At 37.3% G+C, this 22,368-nt stretch overlaps 1 protein-coding gene across 2 annotated transcripts in view; it reads left to right on the top strand.

The window, feature by feature from the left end:
* Positions 1 to 21,749, top strand: part of LOC127631290 (intraflagellar transport protein 81 homolog) — a 32,916-nt gene extending 11,167 nt beyond the window's left edge. Inside the window, exons 11-18 of one of the 2 annotated variants that reach the window (XM_052109370.1) lie at positions 3,760 to 3,909; positions 8,659 to 8,787; positions 9,111 to 9,200; positions 9,360 to 9,446; positions 9,562 to 9,633; positions 9,723 to 9,808; positions 15,529 to 15,574; positions 20,756 to 21,749. In XM_052109370.1, the coding sequence (XP_051965330.1) occupies positions 3,760 to 3,909; positions 8,659 to 8,787; positions 9,111 to 9,200; positions 9,360 to 9,446; positions 9,562 to 9,633; positions 9,723 to 9,808; positions 15,529 to 15,574; positions 20,756 to 20,938 (843 nt within the window). In that variant the 3' untranslated portion in view covers positions 20,939 to 21,749. Of the gene's footprint in view, positions 1 to 3,759; positions 3,910 to 8,658; positions 8,788 to 9,110; positions 9,201 to 9,359; positions 9,447 to 9,561; positions 9,634 to 9,722; positions 9,809 to 10,501; positions 12,933 to 15,528; positions 15,575 to 20,755 lie in introns of those variants that run through there. The other variant, XM_052109371.1, reaches the window with a different exon arrangement.
* The last annotated feature ends 619 nt before the right edge of the window (positions 21,750 to 22,368 follow it).

The raw sequence follows: 22,368 nt of genomic DNA, 5'->3' as shown, positions 1-22,368 counted from the left end.
CCTCGCAAACCCTCCAACCTTGTCTGACCTTCTGTCCCAAAATACACAAAGCATAAACTCTCACACACAATCTCTGCATGCCCCAAGCGACATACAGCACATTGTGTAGTTTCTGAGTTTGCTCTCTGGTGCCTCTCAACATTTAAAGCCTTTGGCAGTACCAACAGAAGAATAGCCTGAGCCATGGAGCGAGCTGCCAGATGAAGATGTTTTTTGTCACTCTGGCCACATGCCTGCAAGCTCAGGTTTCTTTAGTTGCAATGCACAGAGATGTCCCAGCAGCACCCTGGTTTACCCCTTCTTCACACACCCTCATTTCTCAAAGCTATCTTTCAAAAATGGCCAATGGCTAAAATGTTCCCCTGACTTTGTCTGATTGCACCCCATAACTTTGTACATGCACACACACCTAATGTGGTACTATTTTCCTGTGGGAGACAGCGGCTGTGCTCTGTTTGCTTTGATTGGTGGTATATACTCATTCATTGTATCTGTTATCTGTGTTTATCTCTTCTGCAATATCCAATCTCTCTTTGTCTCATAGCACAGCAGATTCTTTTGGCCATCTTTTATGGTGTTGGAGTTCCTTTTCAGTGTCTTGAGTATTTATTGTACATGAGTTGTCTAGGAGAGTTGTACTCTCTTAATATACATTTCTTAGTAACACTTACTGTTAGTGAGTTTTTGTTTTTGAGTATTTACTGTCCATGAATAGGGATGGAATTCATGAGGAATTGAATGATTCCGGTACTGATTTTGATTCCTCTTAATGATTCCAACGTATTAACGGTTCCATTAAAGACTCTTACGTTTGAGGAAGAAATATTTGGAAATAATAAAGCAATTTTCATTTCATTTACTGCCCTCAGCAGTCTTCCAAATGATGAGATAATTTCAGATTTCAACAGATCAGATATAACAAATTAGAGATAAATGTAATATAATTCTTGCAAAAGTTGTGTTTACACAAACTTTTTAATGACATTTCAAAGACTTTTTAAGGGCAAAAATGCCATTCAATAATTGGTCCTACTGTAACTATAGATTCAATAAAAAATCTATAAAAACAAAAATGTGCTTTAGAATCAAACTGACTTTTTGATTCATTTGAGAACTGCACTACACTGGTCATGCTATAGATTCAAAAGAACAGGCTCAAATGAATCGGACTACATTGTTCACGATCTGTGTGCTTTGCACAGAAGATTCAGTAGAGGGCATCATTGCCACTGAATAGCCCAGCAGGAAATATAGTTAAGATCATTTTAATATGCATCTGTGGAAAAATGCACGTTCAAGAAACATTACCACAGGGAGTCATGTGACGCCATGCGTGGGTCGAACGTGTGAATGGCAAGCTCTGTGCACTTTGATCGTTTTTAATTATTTTAAAAGAGATTCGATGCACTCTGTTTCATAATTGTTCTATAAAGACAAAGGGAAAAAGGGTTGCTTTTACACTGAAGTTCCCAGCCAGATTGAGAATAGATGCTAAGGATGGTCACAAAATATTTACTTGTCCCCAACAAGCATTGTCCTTTATAAAGTCAAGGGAATGAGTAAGTCATTGCGTAGCACTCACTTTGCAGCCAAGTGGACCTGACTCACTGAACATTCACTTGACTGTCCTAGGAAACAGGGCTTTTTTATAGATCTTGAAGTGATGTTGCAAGTCACTGACACCTTTAATGTTATAATATTGGGAGGAGACTTTAATCTTTTGATGGACTCAATCCTTGATCATAGTGAAGAAAAAGTGTGCAAGCCTCCTAGAGCAACATTGACGCTTCACAGGATGTGTAAAATTCTTGGTCTTACAGATATTTGGAGACTTTTGAACCCATCTGGTAGGGACAATACATGTGTTTCTTCTATCCATAAGATTTATTCTAGAATGATAGAGAAGTCCCTCATTTCATCTGTTGTGGATTGCTTTTATCTTTTTAAGATTTTGGAAATATACAGGTTCAGGAATACTTTTATTGGATGGATTAAGTTACTTTATAGATACCCGGTAGCAGCGGTACAAACAAATAGATCCATTTCAGATTATTTTACTCTGGATAGGGGCACCCGGCAGGGTTGCCCTCTTTCCCCATTATTGTTCTGTCTTGCCCTGGAACCATTAGCAGCCCCGATAAGAGGGTAAGATGATTTTCCAGGGGTGGCGGCGGGAGGTATGGCACATAAGCTATTGCTTTATGCTGATGATATTTTATTGTTCTTCTGCAAACCCACTAGATCTATGCCTTTTCTAAATTCTCAGGATACAGATTAAATTCTGTCTAAATCTGAAGCTTTGGCACTGACAGCCTACTTACTGCCCAATAACGGCTTTTCAGCCAGGCACCTTTCAGTGGCCCAAACAGGGCATTAAGTGTTTCGGCATTTTATTCCCAGAAAATTTGTCTGAGTTCAATTTCACCCCTTAATAAAAAGGTTTTCGAGCGATGTGGGCAGGTGGGCTTCATTACATTTATATATGATTGGGAAGGTTAATGTTATTAAAATTAATTGTATTCCTAAATTGAACTACCTGTTACAATCTCTCCCTATAGATGTCCCCCTGTCTTATTTCAAGCAATTTGATAGCATAGTGAAGTCGTTCATTTGGAATGGTAAATTTCCCAGATTACATTTAAATAAATTACATAGGCCAATTGATAAAGGTGGGCTAGGCATACCCAAGATTTTGTTTTATTAATATGCATGCAGTCTCAGACATTTGGCTTATTGGTCTCTTCCACCTGAGAGAGTGGATCTGGAGGGGTGTTACTACACTCTGTGAACTATATGAGATTGGATTGTTGAGATCCTTTGAAAATTTGGTTCAACATTTTGGGATTCTCAGATCTCAGTTCTTCAAATATTTACAGCTGCACCACCTGCTCTATACTGTTTTTGGGAGTAGTTTACATCCCCCTAAATTGGCAGATACTCTGGGAGTGTTGATTGCTGCTTTTTTAAAAGGTCATGAGGCATCAGTGTATTACTCCCTGCTAATTCAGAGTCTGGGGGATGGAACTTCAACTTCTCTTAAGAGATTATGGGAGAAAGATTTACACTTGGTATTGGAGGAGGGAGTATGGGCTAGGATTCTAAATAACATCAAGTCTGCATCTAGAGATGCAAGGGTGCGTCTTTAGCAATTAAAGATTTTACATTGAGTCTATTGGAGTCCCTTAATATTAGTGAGGGTTAAATATTGATTCTGTTTGTATTTTTTTGCTTTTCTTTGTTTAATACAGGAATCCATAAAAAATTTAATTCACATACACACACAAAAAAAGAAACATGAACACACATAAAATAACGAAACCATATGATTTTCATGACTTTCGGTTCTGGTATTTTAAAAAGAAAGAAACCAGTTCCAAATCTGAGCATTTAAGGCTTTTCTGAGTATTTGAGTATTTACTGTCCATGGTTTTTCCTGGGTATTAGTAGTTGAAGTCCATTAGTTTTTTTGAGTATTTACTATTGATGTAATTTTTTCTGGGTATTTTTTTCATTATTACTTTCTATGAGTATTTCAATTGATTTTAAAGTATTACTTAAAAATGTATTTGCATTACTTTTTTTCAAATTATCCATGAGTTTTTCTGGGTATTTTTACTATTTTCCATCACAGATGAGCATTGTGACTCCTAGCATTTAGTGTCTATGAGTTTTTCCCAAGTACTTTCTGAGTGTTTACTGTTCATGCATTTTTATCTCTTGATTAAGATTTTTGGCTCTTCCCTCTTTGTTCTGTTTTAGTTTAAGCGTTATGTGGCCAAGTTGCGTGGCAAGAGCAGCACGTATAAGAAGAAACGCCAGGAAATGTTTGAACTGAAGATGGAGTATGGTGTTCTCCAGAGGACTGAAGAGATCCTGAAAGAACAACACACAGCTGGACAACAGCAGCTGGTAAATACACAGACCCTCAACGCAGTCCTACACCTCAATTCCACATTATTCTTTATTCTTGCACATTAAAACTCTAGTGTTTTTGCACTGGAACTTTAGCTTCAGACCTGAGTCAGAGTAAGACATCAGAGTTTGGTTTATTAGGTTGATGTAAACGTGTTTTTCTAAACTTGGTTAAATTCAAGGAGCTGCACCCGAGTCTGCTTGAAAACAGGGCTCTGGTGTGTGGTACACAATTGGTATGAAAGGGAATTGGTCTTATTTGTTTAATGGGATAGTTCACCCAAAAATGAAAACTCTCATCATTGACTCACCCTCATGCCATCCCAGACTTTCTTTCTTCAGCAGAACACAAATGAATATTTTTAGAAAAATATCTTAGGTCTCTAGGTCTAAACATTGCAAGGGGATGGTGATCAGAATTTGTAGCTCCAAAAATCACATAAAGGAAACATAAAAGTAATCTATATGACTCCAGTGTTTAAATCCATATCTTAAGGACATTATTTAAGTCCTTTTTTACTCTAATCTCCACTTTCACTTTCAGATGTGAAAGTGAAACTAAACAGGCACCACATGTGACTTTCAGATGTAAAAGTGAAAGTGGAGATTTAGAGGGAAAAAGGAGGTACATTTTTATTCATTTCTCGCCCACACCTATTATATCACTTTTGAAGACATGGATTTAACCACTGGAGTCTTATGGATTACTTCTGTTTCCTTTATGTGATTTCTGGAGCAACATAGGTCTGATCACCATTCACTGGCATTGTATGGAACTACAGATCTGAGATCTCATCTAAAAATATTTGTTTGTGTTCTGAAAAAGAAAGAAAGTCACACACATCTGGGATACCAGGGGGGTGAGTAAATTGAGAAATGAGAAAATTAAAATTTTTGGGTGAACTATTCCATTAAATGAAAAGCTGTGGATGCTTCATCCTTCACTGCTCCCAAGTCTCTAATAGCCTCTAATATTAAACCTGTGTGTCTCTGTGATTTCACGATTGTGTAACCCATGTCCATTTCTTTGTAAACCCAATACATTATGATGTGTGACCAACTCATTATCTTTGCCAAGCAAGCCTCCACAGATCACCTTTTTTCTGCTTATATCAGTAGTGTTTCAACTAGTGTCATTTCAGCACATCATTCCACCACCTTACATGCATTAGTACAGGATCAACCTTCCTCTTACCCCTCTCTGCCTATTCAAATTGCATTAAAGTTGAAGTTACGGCACCTTCCTGGAAATGACTTCACACCTCTGAACGCTCCCTGCCTGTGAAAGGCTGAGCTGGGGCTATTTGTGATCACAACATTTGCTCCCTGTCTGAGTCCGACACCTTTTTTTGGAGCTGGACAATTTTCCTCCTCCATTGTGTGGTTGAGCCTGGGCTACACCTCCTCTTGGCACCTGATCTTTTGTTGCTCTCATTCACTCAAACGAAGCTTGCAGCCTGGGCATCAGTCAGACCCCTGCCAGTATGGCTGTTACCCTCCACATGTCATGTCATGTGCAGAGTGCATCAGTATCAGTGCTTTGAAAAAGTATTTTTCCCCATCCAGATTTCTTCTGTTTTTGTGCATTGCTCATACTCATAACATAAAACTAAGGCAGTCTGTGTAAACACAAAATACAGTTTTTAAATGATAATGCTATTTATTGAAGCTAAAATGTTATCCAATACAACTGGGCCTGTGTTAAAAAGTATTTGCCCCCTTAGTTACTAAATTCCCAAATCTATTAAACAGCATTACTAATGGGGTTCAGCTGGATTAGACACACCAAGGCCTGATTACTGCCAGCCATGTTTAATCAAATCAACCACTAAATATAACTTTTTTAGCAGCATGAGGTTGGCTAAAATGTCTCACCCAGTAGCACACTATGCCAAGATCAAAAGAAATTCCAGAAATAATTAGGAAAAAGGTGATTGAAATACATAAATCTGGGAAGGGTTACAAAGCTATTTCAAAGGCTCTGGGACTCCGAAGAACCACAGTGAGAGCCATTATCTCCAAATGGAGAAAACTTGGCACAGTAGTGAGCCTTCCCAGAAGTGGCCGACCTTCCAAAATTCCGCCAAGAGCACAGCCACGATTCATCCAGGAAGTCACAAAAAAGCTAAGGACAACATCCAAGGAACTTCAGACCTCTCTCGCATCAATAAAGTTCATTGTTTGTGACTCCACAATAAGAAAGACACTGGCCAAAAATGCCATCCATGGAAGAGTGGTGAGGCGAAAACCATTGCTAAACCAGAAGAACATTAAGGCTTGTCTGAATTTTGCCAAAGTACAACTTGATGAGCCTCAAACCTTTAGGGAGAATGTTCTGTGGACTGATGAGTCGAAAGTGGAACTGTTTGGAAGACGGGTCCTGTTACATCTGGCGTAAAACAAACACACAATTCCACAAAAAGAACATCATACCTGCTGTCAAGCATGGTGGTGGTTGCCATGGTGACTTGCAATAATTGAGGGAAACATACATTTTGCTGTCTACCAGAAAATATTAAAAGAGAACATCTGGTCATCAGTCCGTGAGTTGTAGCTCAAGTGCAACTGGATTATACAGCAAGACAATGATCCAATGCATAGGAGTAAGTCCACCTCTGAATGGCTCAAAAGAAGCTAAATTTAAGTTTTGGAGTGGCCTAGTCAAAGTCCTGATTTGCGGCTGCAAAGAAGAGTGGGACACATTTCCACCACAGCGTTGCGAAAGACTGATCTCCAGCTATTGGAACCATTTGGTTGCAGTTGTTGCTGCTAAAGTTGGCACAACCAGCTATTAAGTTTAAGAGGGCAGTTTGTTTTTCACATGGGTGACATAGGTGTTAGATAACTTTTTTGCTTCAATAAAATATAAATATTTTAAAACTGTATTTCGTTTTTACTCCGTTTGCCTTTTTTTTTTTGTTATATCTCTTTTGAAGATCTAAAACAATTTAGTATGAAAAATATACAAACATAGAAGAAATCAGGAAGGGGGCAAATACGTTTCTGAGCCAATAAGTTATAACCCCACATCTTGCATGAGGACAGATCAAACTTACACTGCGAATCAAAAGTTTGGACTTTCCACATTGTAGAATTACAGTAAAATCATGAAAACTATGAACACAAATGAATGTATGGGTATTATGTAATGACTACAGCTGTTAAACCATTAAATTAGCCATGCTTGCTGCTCTTAGACTTTTGCCTTTTTAAACCGTATTGAAGGAGTTCACATGTATGCTAAACACTTGTTGGCTGCTTTTCCAACACTGTCCAGTCCAACTCTGTTTTGTTTATTAAATTAAAATAGTATTTTTTTAAAGAAATTACTATCCAGTATGCTCAATTGATATTTGTCTCAAACTAATTCACAGATTTGCCAAATTGTACTGAGGCATCAGAATTTGATTCGTCATATAATCTCCTCAGGATAAAATGTGCTCAGCAGATTTTCGCTCTATAATAAAAACCACTAAAATGACCACTCCGATGAGCTTGACCTGTGAAGTCCATTCTGTACCCAGAGAACAAAATGCTTTGCATTTGTGGCACTGAGTCCTGGCTGTCAGTGCAAGCATGACCCTGCAGAAAGTGTTTAACTCGATACTGGCCTTGCACAAATTCATAAAGATTTGTGTTAAATCAAAGGTTTGTGATCGCAAACAAAAAAGAAATGTGAAGTCAACTTGAAACCTCATTCGATATGCATTTAACATCAGTGATGTATTTCTGAGTAAAACAGAATATTCATTGGGAAATAATACTATGAGACTTGATTTTATTGATCTGGGTGTGATCGGATCGCTAATGGATGGCTATGATAATATTGGCTTAATTTTGAATGGATTTATTTACATGACTTTCCCATTAACTAAATGAAAATAACTATATTTAAATAATTTATAAATATAATATATATTATACATATAATTCATAAAATTGTGGCTGACGAATAAAGCATTTTAATACAAAGATTTTTTAAGACAATACAAAAAGTGGCTTTAGAAGGCAATATATTGCTCATTTCCATATTAATGAACATTAGCCTATCATTAACCAAAAGTCCAGAGGTGTCCATTTTGCTCTGTGCAGTTGATTTTGAATGCAAGATGCTTTCTCATCTTGTGCTGGCACTGGTGTCAAGCAAGACTGAGGCGGTTTGTTGTCTGTCCAGCTGCACGTTGCCTATACTGCTGGAGTTTTGTTTACTGCCCCCTGCTGAAAACAGGTGGTACTTCAAACATAAAATGCTCCGAAGTTAGGAGTATTACTAACCATGGTCCTTAATTTTTAACATGATATTTTTTCTATAATTAATTGCACTGAATTAGCATGTCAAAACAACTGCCTTTTTAATATAATTTTGTATTATCCTGCCCACACAACCTTGTTTAAGACTGCAGAAGAGAAAAGTAATTTTTCTAGTAATATACCTTTATGAATTGTGTGCATTATGACCAGTGAAAAATATTATAAAATTAAACAGGGTCAATTTTGATTTAATCTTTAAGATTGTAGCTATGATGTTAGAAGTCTTATTTGTTTTTCTTCTATTATAAATCCTGTTTTGTTTCGTGTGCTGAAATTATGCAGCTTGCAGCAAAAATATTGATTTGCGGAATCATATATTGTTTACCACAAGCAAATAATCGAACCGAGAGGCCTTTTAGGAACCTAATCTAATTTAATTTGTGAGTGGAATAAATATTTGTTCTATTAAAGAATTGTTTGTGTTCTTGTGTTCAGCAATCTCTTGAGGCTCAGCGGGGAATCTCGGGCTACAGCGATACTCAGGAAGAGCTGGAGAGAGTTTCAACTATCAAGAGCGATCTGGATGAGATGAAGGGACGAACGCTGGATGACATGTCTGAAATGGTGAGCAGGAGGAGAGTGCACTGGCTCAAATTTTAAAGACTTTTTTCGTATAGTGTTCACATATTATATAATAGATGCACAATTTCTCTGATATTCCCTAAATACAGTTCACTCCCAATTGAGATGTACTCTCATTTTGACCAGACACTGAGTCAGTAGAATCTATTTGGGCAAAAGCTGAGTCTAACTACAATATACTGCATGCTTAAGGAATCACAGTTAAAACAAACTAAATTGTGTTCTTTAAAGCTAAAAGGTGTTGTTTGTTCATTGTCTCTTAATTGATGATCTTCTGTAATGAAGAAGCTTTGTGTTTCTTTCAGGTAAAGAAGCTGAATTCAATGATAGCAGAGAAGAAGTCTGCTCTTTCTCCACTGATAAAGGACCTTCGAGGTCTGAGACAGGAGCATGCGGTGAGAGAATGTTTAACGTCAGTGAGATACTGGAGATACAAAGCCATTTATTTGTTTCTTCCATACTGAGAAACTCCAACTTCAAATAGCCAATCAGCTTATCAGCTCTAAATGTTACTGTCAGAATCACATTCCCTTTTCTTTTGTTTCTTAAAACAGGAGCTGGCTCCAGTGTATGAGCAAAAAAAGGCTCAGTATGACACCTGTGCCGCTGGACTGGAGAGCAACAGATCAAAGCTAGAACAGGTATTATGGGTCAACATGGACTGGTTCATCCCTAATAACTTAGCAGCATAGGGTAAAACACAAGATGTTTTAATGATTAGACAGTGATTAAATGTCCTGCTCTTACTGTATACAGGAAGTGAGGACATTTAGGGAGAAGACAACACAGGATGAAAGCCGATATCATTACATTAATTGCATGAGAGAGGTAAAAAAAAAACATCTTCCTCTTAGACAGATACCAGAGATTTCTGATTCTATGCTTTTAGGACAATTACCCTGGCTTTTCTCTTATAGATCATCGAGAGCCAGATGCAGAGGGCAGCAGATCAGAGTAAGATCAGTCAGTCAACAGACTTACAGGTGCGGAGGACAGCTCTCAGGTAAGAAACTGGGGATAAACATGCTTTATAAACCACTGTCTCACACTGCAAAATATGAATTGCACTACACTGTATTTTTGTCTTGTTTTCCAGTAAAAATGTCTAAACATCCTTAAAACAAAATATCTGTACATTTATTTTTGAAGCAAAAGTTTGTAAAATAATAAGTCCTGCATTCATAGAAAATATCTGAAAAGAGATTGTTTACACAAAAATGACATTCCAAAACCATTCTTACTTTCTTTCTTGCATGTAACACTGAAGAAATTATTTAGCAGACCTTCTTATTATGCTCTTTTAGACAAAACAAGTGAATGGATATGTAACGGGAGCCAGCTGGTAGATAATTATTTTTTTTTTTGGGAAAACTATCCATTGAGGTATAATTTCTTACTCCATTGGCTTTTTGTTAGGTTTATGGTTGAAACATAAAAAAAAAAATAAGACAAAATATAATTAATTCAAGATCACAGTCATGGAAAACCGGGAAATATCAGGGAATTTTTAAATTGTGATAAAAAGTCATGGAATTTAATGAATCATGGAAATTTCTAAAGTAGAATATAAGTTTTCCTGTTGTAGAGTAAACTTGCTCACAAGCCATAGTGATGTTCAAAGAGTGAATCATTCTTTTTTTTTTTTTTTTCCCCTATCTCCCCAATTTGGAATGCCCAATTCCCGATGCGCTCCAAGTCCTCGTGGTGGCGTAGTGACTCACCTCAATCCGGGTGGTGATAGACGAACCGTAAATCTGCGCATCTTATCACGTGGCTTGTTGAGTGCGTTAACATGGACACTTGCGCGTGTGGAGCCTCGTGCTATTCTCCTCGTGGTATCCACTCACAACTCACCATGTGCCCCACTGAAAGCGAGAACCACATCAAAGCGACCATGAGGAGGTTACCCCATTTGACTCTACCCTCCCTAGCAACCGGGCCAATTTGGTTGCTTAGGAGACCTAGCTGGAGTCACTCAGCACACTCTGGCTTTGAACTCATGACACCAGGGGTGGTAGTCAGCATCAATACTCGCTGAGCTACTCAGGCCCCCTGTGAATGATCCTTTTGAGATAATGAACAGATGAAAATGGTTCACAAATTGTCTAAATGTTTCATTAGCAAGTTGGTCTGAATCGAAGTCATTTTAGGATGTTCAGATAATTTTACTGGAAAATAAGTTTTTTTTTTTGTTTTTTTTTGCAGTGCAAACCCTCAAAGATCAAATAAACACACAGACATTCACAAATACATTTGAGGTCAGAAGTTTACATACACCTTAGCCAAATACATTTAAACTCAGTTTTTCACAATTCCTGACATTTAATTGTAGAAAAAATGTCCGGTCTTTGGTCAGTTAGGATCACAATTTTATTTTAAGAATGTGACATATCAGAATAATTGTTGAGAGAATGATTTATTTCAGATTTTATTACTTTGATCACATTCCCAGTGGGTCAGAAGTTTACATACACTTTGTTAGTATTTGGTGTCATTGCCTTTAAATTGTTTAACTTGGTCAAACATTTTGGGTAGCCTTCCACAAGATTCTCACAATAAGTTGCTGGAATTTTGGCCCATTCCTCCAGACAGAACTGTTGTAACTGAGTCAGGTTTTTAGGCCTCCTCGCTCGCACATGCTTTTTCAGTTCTGCCCACAAATTTTATGTCTGATTAAGGTCAGGGCTTTGTGATGGCCATTCCAGTACCTTTTGTAGTCCTTAAGCCATTTTGCCACAACTTTGGAGGTATGTTTGTCCATTTGGAAGACATGTGCAACCAAGCTTTAACTTTCTGGCTGATGTCTTGAGATGTTGCTTCAATATATACACATAATTTCCTCATGATGCCATCTATTTTGTGAAGTGCACCAGTCCCTCATGCAGCAAAGCACCCCCACAACATGAAGCTGCAACCCCTATGCTTCACTGTTGTTATGGTGTTCTTCAGCTTGCAAGCCTCACCCTTTTTCCTCCAAACATAACAATGGTCATTTGTTTCATTATACCAGAGGACATTTCTCCAAAAAGTACGATCTTTGTCCCCATTTGCACTTGAAAATTGTAGTCTGGCTTTATGACAGTTTTGGAGCAGTGGCTTCTTCCAGGTTATGTCGATATAAGACTTGTTTTACTGTGGATATAGATAGTTGTCTACCTATTTTCTCCAGCATCTTCACAAGGCCCTTTGCTGTTGTTCTGGGATTGATTTGCACTTTTCACGCCAAAATACGTTCATCGCTAGGGGGTTTGATGACTGTGTGGTCCTATGGTGTTTATACTTGCGTACTATTGTTTGTATAGATAGACGTGCTAATTTCAGACATTTGGAAATCACTCCCATGGATGAACCAGACATGTGGAGGTCCACAATTTTTTTCTGAGGTCTTGGTTTTTTTCTTTTGATTTTCCCATGAGGTCAAAGAGGCACTGAATTTGAAGGTAGGCCTTATAATATATCCACAGGCACACCTCCAATTGAAGCTATCAGAAGCTAATTGGCTAATCATCTAAAGACTTGACATAAAAATGTTCTGGAATTTTCCAAGCTGCTTAAAGGCATAGTTAATTTAGTGTATGTAAACTTCTGACCCACTGAAATTGTGATATAGTCAATTAAAAGTAACTCAGTCTGTCTGTAAAAAAATTTGGAAAATTCTTGTGTCATGCATAAAGTAGAGGTCCTAAACAACCTGCCAAAACTATAGTTTGCTTATGTTAAATCTGTGGCGTGGTTAAAAAATTAGTTTTAATGACTTCAACCTAAGTGTATGTAAATTTCTGACTTCAAACGTACATGAATTTATGCTTCATAATTGACAAAGAAATTATCCCTGAGAGGCTTGTATGAGCTTGCAGCTCTCAGCACAACTGCATGTTGCTCACGACTTTCATCTGTTTTGTTTCAATAATACTTGAAGTAGCTATTCACCCAGTCCTGATCTGTGCAGCCCACACATTTGAAATAATGCAATATTTGTGCTAAAGGTGTGGGTGGGAGCTTTAGGGTTAAAGGGCTGCTAACACAAAGGTTGTAGGTTCAGTCCTAAGTATTGTAGGAGTGACGGGAGAACTAAAGAATTGCTGTGATCACAAGTCTGTTTTTTCAGTGTTGTTATATAAGATAAAATGTGACATTAAAGGAATAGTTCACTTAAAAATTAAAAGTTTGTCATCATTTATCCTCATGTTGTTCCAGACTTGTATGATTTTCTCTCTTCTGTGGAACACAAAATGAGACGTTAGGCAGTGTTCACACTGCTCTTTTCCAAACAACAAAAGCTTACATTGACCAGGATCTGTCAAGCTCCAAAAACTTAAAAAAAGCATGATAAAAGCACCATAAATTTAGTACAAATAACTTAAACGCCACATTCCAAATCTTATGAAGTCTTCTCAAGCTTCAGCAACATGCACCACAATTGAAAATGCAAATGCACAAATTTGTTATTTCATAACTGAGTGCATTTAGTTCCTCTTACAAAACATGTGATGTCAAAGGACATTCACTTATAAAGACGTTTGTAAAATTATTTTTAATGTGAATGTACAAAGATTTCCTAAATTATCCTTGGAACGATTTGTTACTGAACGCATCCCACTTTATAAAATCACAGTTCATCTGAAAATCATGCACACGGGAACTAGTGCATAGACTCAACCAACAGAACAGTCACAAATATCCTTATATGGTGAGACAGAATAAAATTAAAGGGCATGCGCAAGTTATTCAGTTGTTTATTCATTCATTCACAAGGAATGTTCTTGTGCAGTTAGCAAGGCTTTCTAAAAAAGTGTGTGTAGCTTCCCTTTTTTGCCTCATTATTCAAATAGAGGTTTATGCTCTTTTACATATGAAGTATATGCACAGTCTACATGGCAATCTTGTTCTGTATAAATTACATGCACATTCTTTTGCTGCTACTCTCTTCTACTCGCTCTTGCCATTGATTATGCTGCATTTTAGTATTTTAATCAAATCATTCATTTTTATGTCCTCAACAGCAGACAAGGATGAATTGATGAAAAAATGTTGGCGAGTTTTAAATATGAGAATATGTGCTTTCAACTATCTATATACACTATGTTATAAGTGCTGTGAACTATAATCTTTCCTCCTCCACGCTCCAAATATATGCTTGACATACTGCATACCATATAATACACCAGCCTGCTATCTCATAGGTTTCAAAATGTATTTATTATGAAAGCGTGCAGATATATATATACAGGTCCTTCTCAAAAAATTAGCATATTGTGATAAAGGTCATTATTTTCCATAATGTAATGATAAAAATTAAACTTTCATATATTTTAGATTCATTGCACACCAACTGAAATATTTCAGGTCTTTTATTGTTTTAATACTGATGATTTTGGCATACAGCTCATGAAAACCCAAAATTCCTATCTCAAAAAATTAGCATATCATGAAAAGGGTCTCTAAACGAGCTATTAACCTAATCATCAAGTACCAGTGTCAAGTACCCACAGTCAGTGATAGTCTGGGGTGCCATGTCAGCTGCTGGTGTTGGTCCACTGTGTTTTATCAAGGGCAGGGTCAATGCAGCTAGCTATCAGGAGATTTTGGAGCACTTCATGTTTCCATCTGCTGAAAAGCTTTATGGAGATGAAGATTTCATTTTTCAGCACGACCTGTCACCTGCTCACAGTGCCAAAACCACTGGTAAATGGTTTACTGACCATGGTATTACTGTGCTCAATTGGCCTGCCAACTCTCCTGACCTGAACCCCATAGAGAATCTGTGGGATATTGTGAAGAGAAAGTTGAGAGACGCAAGACCCAACACTCTGGATGAGCTTAAGGCCGCTATCGAAGCATCCTGGGCCTCCATAACACCTCAGCAGTGCCACAGGCTGATTGCCTCCATGCCACGCCGCATTGAAGCAGTCATTTCTGCAAAAGGATTCCCGACCAAGTATTGAGTGCATAACTGAACATAATTATTTGAAGGTTGACTTTTTTTGGTATTAAAAACACTTCTTTTATTGGTCGGATGAAATATGCTAATTTTTTGAGATAGGAAGTTTGGGTTTTCATGAGCTGTATGCCAAAATCATCAGTATTAAAACAATAAAAGACCTGAAATATTTCAGTTGGTGTGCAATGAATCTAAAATATATGAAAGTTTACATTGTTATCATTACATTATGGAAAATAATGATCTTTATCACAATATGCTAATTTTTTGAGAAGGACCTGTATAAATAAAAATTCTGTTACAGCAAATATTCAAAATAAAGTATTTTCATCATGCATACAAAATCTAAAAATGACCACATTCTGACTCGTATCAGAGTATTCTTGTTCACATAAATGTACTCACTCATGTATTAATAAATTCACTCAGTCAGTGTCGGCATTATTAGAAGTAAAATCAAGTCAGCGCGCACTGGCACACTGAACCATAAGCACACACAAAAACAAAAACAATCTTGTCAGTTGACTTGTGCATAAGAACATTTTGACTCCAGTTTCACTTTTGACGTATGATCAAATCCATGGAATTTAGGATGAAATCTGATCGTACGTTCATTTTATAAATGAGGCCCTTGGTCACTATGTTTTCATTGTATGGAATAGAATCGCTAGGACATTCTTCAAAATGTCTCCCTTTTTTTTTTTCATGTTAGAAATACAGTTATACAGGTTGGGAATGAAAAGATGTCCGAATCTTAATTATTACATATCTTTTTCTTGCAGAGAAAAGTACATTGCAAACACAGCAGAGCAGGAGTCCTTAGGCAAGGTGAGGAGACCGTCTTCTTTGACCATATGTCAAACCTCTGTGACTCTTGGGCCGTTAACTCATATTGTTTTTGTCTCATCTGTCGGGGTCCACTTGGTGTTAGTTAAGCGTGGGGGCCTGGCCCCAGCAATAATTCTCTCAAACCATGTGAAGCATGCCATCACTGACATGCAACTTCATGCCAGTGTTAGAACAAAGCTTGTGTAATGATTGCATTGATGTAGGACCAGTGGTCCACCCTCTCACCACTGTGCAAGGAGAGATGACAGTATGCAAAGCTCTCCATTACTGCAAATCCAGCCCTTTAACTGTTTACTGCTGCAACTTTAGAGGCATTCTGAACCTATGAATTATTCCAGATCTGGCACTTTTCTACACAAGGGATGTGCAATACTATTCGTATTCAACTTAAAATCACTAAAAAATTAAAATTCTGTCATTTATTCACCCCCATGTTGTTCGAAACCTTTATGATTTTCATTCTTTCTTGGAGCTTAAAAGGAGATGTTAGGCAGTATGTTAGTCTGTCACCATTCACTTTCATTGCATCTTTTTTCTTCAATGAAAGTGAATGGTGACCTTTTGTGCTCCACAAAACAAAGAAAATCATACAGGTTTGGGAAAACATGAGGATGAGTAAATTATTGCGCGATTGTTAGGGGATGTTCACATAAGCTCCATTCTTGTGTTCAAAAACAGCTGGACGGTGTGCAACAGAATGGAACAGAAAACAATTTTAACTTGGCACACAACTTAAAAATGTAACACTGGACGTCAGACACTAATAAAACAGAGTGAGATGCAATGCAACGGCCAAAGAAATTTGTCTGCATGTGTACATAGAACAACAGTTAAAAAATTCCTGTACAAGAAGTTGCATCTCAAAAGGCAGCTTTAAAGCACCATGGCTAAAAATAGTAAAGCTAAAAAAAAAAAACAAAAAAAATCCATTCAGAATGATTCAACCTCACTAAATGAAACTGATTTCCTGATTCGATTCCAATTTTTCAAGCTCTCAATACTTTGATTTGATTTTGATTCATAAGTGTACCTGTATATTACAGTTATAATATTTATTTTGCTTTGATATGAAATACATTCTTCCCCAGCTGTTATTTATACAGGGGGGACACCTTGTAACTGAATTACAAAAATATTAATTTGACAAATTTTTTTAATCCTTAGTTTTCATAATTTCGGTCAGTTTTTTTAAAGGACAAATTCTATGTTGACACATTATTATATCAATTAATATAGTCATCCTAAAATAACGGTATCCTGAAAATCCAAAGCTTGCAAAAAGTTTGCAGAGCAAATACGTTGAATGCAAATTTAAACTGTGCTGAAGAGCAGGTTTATTGACACTTGTGAAACATATCTTGTAAAACTGCACGGTAAAGTCATAACAATGGAGGAACGCACACACATAGTGCTCCTAGAACTGTGTGATGTGCTGTCGCTCCCAGGCATGAGACAAGTTCTTTAGTGTTTTTTTTTCGCATGTTCTAAACTGCAAGTATTTTAATAATACAGTGCTGTAAAAAAAATATATGCCCTCATCCTGATTTCTTTAAAAAAAAATCATAATTCAACATAAAACAAAGGCAATCTGAGTAAATACAAAATACAGTTTTTAAACGATAATGTTATTTATTGAAGCAAAATAGTTATCCAATACCAACTGGGCCTGTGTGAAAAGGTATTTGCCCCCTTAGTTACTAAATCCCTAAATCTATGAAACTGCATTCATAATGGGGTTCAGCTGGATTAGACACACCCAGGCCTTATTACTGCCAGCCCTGTTCAATCAAATCAACACCCAAATAAAACTTTCAGCAGCATGAATTTGGCTAAAAGGTCTCACCCAGTAACACACTATGCCAAGGTCAAAAGAAATTCCAGAAATTATGAGGAAAAAGGTGATTTGAAATACATCAGTCTGGGAAGGGTTACAAAGCTCTGGGACTCCAAAGAACCACAGTGAGAGACATTATCTCCAAATGGAGAAAACCTGGCACAGTAGTGAACCTTCCCAGAAGTGGTCGACCTTCCAAAATTTCTCCAAGAGCACAGCGATGATTGATCCAGGAAGTCACAATAAAGCCAAGGACAACATCCAAGGAACTGCAGGTCACTCTCACATCAATAAAGGTCACCGTTTATGACCCTACTATCAGAAATACACTGGCCAATAATGCCATCCATGGAAGAGTGGCGAAGCAAAAACCACTGCTAACCCAGATGAACATTAAGTGTCGTCTGAATTTTGCCAAAACAAACCTTGATGATCCTCAGACCTTTAGGGAGAATGTTCTGTGGACTGATGAGTCGAAAGTGGAACTGTTGAAGACAGGGTTCCTGTTACATCTGGCGTGAATCAAACACAGAATTCCACAAAAAGCACATCATACCTACAGTCAAGCATGGGGGGGCATAGTGTGATGGGGTAGGGATGCTTTGCTGCTACAGGGCCAGGGCAACTTGCAATAATTGAGGGAAACGTGAATTCTGCTCTCTACCAGAAAATCCTAAAGGAGAATGTCCAGTCATCTGTCCATAAATTGAAGCTCAAGCACAACTAGATTATGCAGCAAGACAATGATCCAAAGCATAGGAGCTTTCTGAAAGATTGATCTCCAGTTATCGGAAGCATTTGGTTGCAGTTGTTGCTGCTAAAGGCGGCACAACCAGCTATTAATTTTAAGAGGGCAGTTAGTTTTTCACATGGGTGATATAGGTGTTGGATAACTGTTCAATAAAACAATATACAGAGGCCTGGGTAGCTCAGCGAGTATTGACACTGACTACCTCCCCTGGAGTCACGAGTTCGAATCTAGGGCGTGCTGAGTGACTCCAGCCAGGAGTGGTCACGATTAGTGGTTCTTGCTCTCAATGTGGCACGTGGTAAGTTGTAAGTGGATCGTGGAGAGTAGCATGAGACTCTCTGCGGTGTCATGCACAGCAAGCCACTTGATAAGATGTGCGGATTGACGGTCTCAGAAGCAGAGGCAACTGAGACTTGTCCTCTGCCACCCAGATTGAGGTGAGTAACCGCACCACCATGAGGTCCTAATAAGTAGTGGGAATTGGGCATTCCAAATTGGGAGAAAATAAAACAATGTACACTGGAGGCCAAAAGTTAGGAATAATGTACATATTTAGCTGTTTCGGAAGGAAATTGGTGCTTTAATGCACCAAAGTGGCATTCAACTGATCACTTTATCCTTGAGTAATCATGCTAAATTGCTAATTTGGTACTAGAAAATCACTTGCCATTATTTCAAACAATGTTGAAAGCTATTTGGTTCATTAAATGAAGCTTAACATTGTCTTTGTGTTTGTTTTTGGGTTGCCACACTATGCAATAGACTGGCATGTCTTAAGGTCAATATTTGGTCAAAAATGGCAAAAAAGAAACAGCTTTCTCTAGAAACTCATGAGTCAATCATTATTTTGAGGAATGAAGGCTATACAATGCTTTAAATTGCCAAAAAACTGAAGATTTCATACAAAGGTGTACAGTACAGTCTTCAAAGAACAAAGGACAACTGGCTCTAACAAGGACAGAAAGAGATGTGGAAATCAAGATGTAGGACTAAACAAGAGGATAAGTACATCAGAGTCTCTAGTTTGAGAAATAGACGCCTCACATGTCCTCAGCTGACAGCTTCATTGAATTCTACCTGCTTAACACCAGTTTCATGTACAACAGAGGTCTCAGGGGTGCAGGCCTTATGGGAAAAATTGCAAAAAAAGCGACTTTTGAAACAGAAAAACAAAAAGAAAAGGTTAGAGTGGGCAAAGAAACACAGACATTGGACAACAGATAATTGGAGAGTCTTAACCCTATTAAGCTTTTGTGAGTATCTGGACAAACTGGCAGCTAGAATGCCAAGGATTTACAAAGTTGTCATTGCTGCACGTGGAGGATGTTTTGATGAGAACTCTTTGAAGTAGTTTAAGAAGTTCTGAACATTTAATTAATGAACATAATTTTTTATGTTTTTAATGTCCTGACTATACATTGTGATCAGCTGAATTTTGGTGAATAAAAGTACAAAGTTCTTTCCATAAGTGCAAAATCTGTACATTATTCCAAATGTTTGGCCACAAGTGTGTGTATGTATATATATATATATTTAAAAACTGCATTTTGTGTTTACTCAGGTTGCCTTTCATTTATGTTATCACGTTTGAAGATCTAAAACAATTTGTTGTGAAAAATACACAAACATAGAAGAAACCAGGAAGGGGCAAATACTTTTTAGTATTAAGTAACTATTTTGTTCTTTTTGACACAGGGGGATGGAAACACGGCTTTATTCACACATTGTTTTTGCCATAATATGTTTTTTTGCATAAATAAAATTTGCAGCTTGAATGGAATCATAGATGTAGAACAAGTGCTAAAACGGTTTAGTGAGTGTCACAAAAGTGTTTTTGGTTGAGCGCACATTAACGAGAGTGGAGTCAATGAGCCTGTTTACATGTACACCGATACACTGATAACCCCCAAAAATCAACTTCTGACAAAGCAAGATATCTACATTTACTTGATATTTGAAATAATCACGTTATTCTCTGTTTTTGACGTCAAACCGTGAAGATGCAGGTGCAAAACATGTGCGCACATTGGAGAAGCCTGTAAGAACGCCTGTAAAGGTGTTTACATGCAATGTAAAATTGGAGTAATTGGCAAAAATCTACCCGTGTGGATGGGTTTATTATTCAAACCAAACTTCTACTCTCAACAGGCACTGAAAGAGTCTTGGTGCTAAAATTTTTCGCCACAATACTGCTCAATTATTAGTGAAACCTTTAACAGTCAGTGGCTCATCACAGACATTTTGGTCTCATGTGCGGTGATCTATCTTGGAATTTAAGAATCGAGATAGTTTAAATAGATTGTGATGCTTTGGAAAATGTGTAGTTTACCCAGCCCTACAGTTGACAACTAGTCAACCTTTCTGTATCATTGGTACTCTACAGCAAATTGAATTACTCAGCAAGAATTTGAAATTCAGATAATGGTTCATGGGTCAGTTTTTTGTGCCAACCATGCTTTGAACATATGTAAATGATTGTTTTTATCTCAAATTAGCATTGGATGAGGTAACATTATGAGTGTTGTTCAAAGGTCTAATGAAAGCTGATGGACATTGTGTCTCTGTGGACTCACAGGTTCTACGTCAGCAAGTGAAGCAGGTGCGAGATAACCAGGAGCCGAATATGAAACAGATGAAGATGTGGAAGGATCTGGAGAAGCTGTTTGAGTGTAAGAAACAGTGCTACCTCAAGGCTCAGAGCCAAGTGCCCATCGGGCACATCATCCAAGACGTTGGCAAGGATATGCTGGTTCTGTGATGCCATTTCCCTTATAAAAGTGGTTTAATAGCACTCTTCCATTTCAGTTGCTTGACAATGTGTGTGTTTGTCTTTTCAGCCAGTTAATATATGAATTATTACATCAGTCAGTTAGTGGTCCTTCTCGATATTACTTTCCTCACTTCCTCTTAATTTGTTGTATGAAATGTAAATGTTTGCTCTGTTAAAATACCTACATAATTGGGAGTCATTTTTAGATATGATATTATTTGTTCTGGGGTTGTGAGCAAGAGGAGTATTATCTGGATTAAAAGGTTCAAATTCTCAGACCCACCAGCTTCGAACAAGTCTCTAGTCTCGCTTCTGACATGTCTTTAAGAATAAAGACCCAGTCTTTGTGTCCAAAGATAACATCCTACAAAGTGTTTCACTTTGGATGCACCCGCTAGAAGTTATTTTGGGAAACAGCCATGACCTTGGGCAGAAGCGCTGTCCAATTTTGGAATTCAGCTGGATCTCCTTTTGTTTCCATAAGTGAAGAGCTAAAGTAGCCTAATAAACAACTGACCAGTCCCTCATAAGGTTTGACATCAACATAGACATTCCCAAACGTTTTTTTTAGTAAATGTTTCTTTGGATAATATGACTTTGAACAAGTAAGATGACAGTCAGGCCTAAGGTTTAGTTTTGCTTTTTCCTCTGTTTTCATGTTTAAAAAAAGATATATAGTTATCAATTAAATGTGTAAATACTGTAGTTAAATATTTATTTTTTAACATTCTAATTCTTAATCATCAGCAACTTACATATTATACGTGCATAAACGGGTCATTGAAGGGGACATTTTCAGAATATGTAGTCATTTTTTTATATGATTTATATTAATATTTTTATAATTAAACAATATAATTTATATATATATATATATATATATATATATATATATATATATATATATATATATATATATATATATATAATTAGCTTCTGATTGGAGGTGTACTGAATTGAAGGTGTACCTGTGGATGAATTTTAAGGCCTACCATCAAACTCAGTTCCCCTTTTCTTGACATCATGGGAAAATCCAAAGAAATCAGCCAAAACCCTCAGAAAAAGAAAAAAAAAATTGGAACTCCACAAGTCTGGTTTATCCTTGGGAGCAATTTCCAAACACCTGAAGGTTACCACGTTCATCTGTACAAACAGTAGTACCCAAGTATAAACACCATGTGACCACACAGCCATCATACCACTTAGGAAGGAGACTCATTCTGTCTCCTAGAGATGAAAGTAGTTTGATGCAAAAAGTGCAAATCAATCCCAGAACAACAGCAAAGGACCTTGTGAAGATGCTGGAGGAAACGGGTAGACAAGTATCTATATCCACAGTAAAATGAGTCCTATATCAACATAAGCTGAAAGGCTGCTCAGCAAAGAAGAAGCCACTGCTCAAAAACTGCCATAAAAAT

The sequence above is a fragment of the Xyrauchen texanus genome, chromosome 37 (genome assembly GCF_025860055.1).
Source record: "Xyrauchen texanus isolate HMW12.3.18 chromosome 37, RBS_HiC_50CHRs, whole genome shotgun sequence".
NCBI lineage: Eukaryota > Metazoa > Chordata > Actinopteri > Cypriniformes > Catostomidae > Xyrauchen > Xyrauchen texanus.
This window is presented reverse-complemented; position numbering and strand designations above follow the sequence as displayed.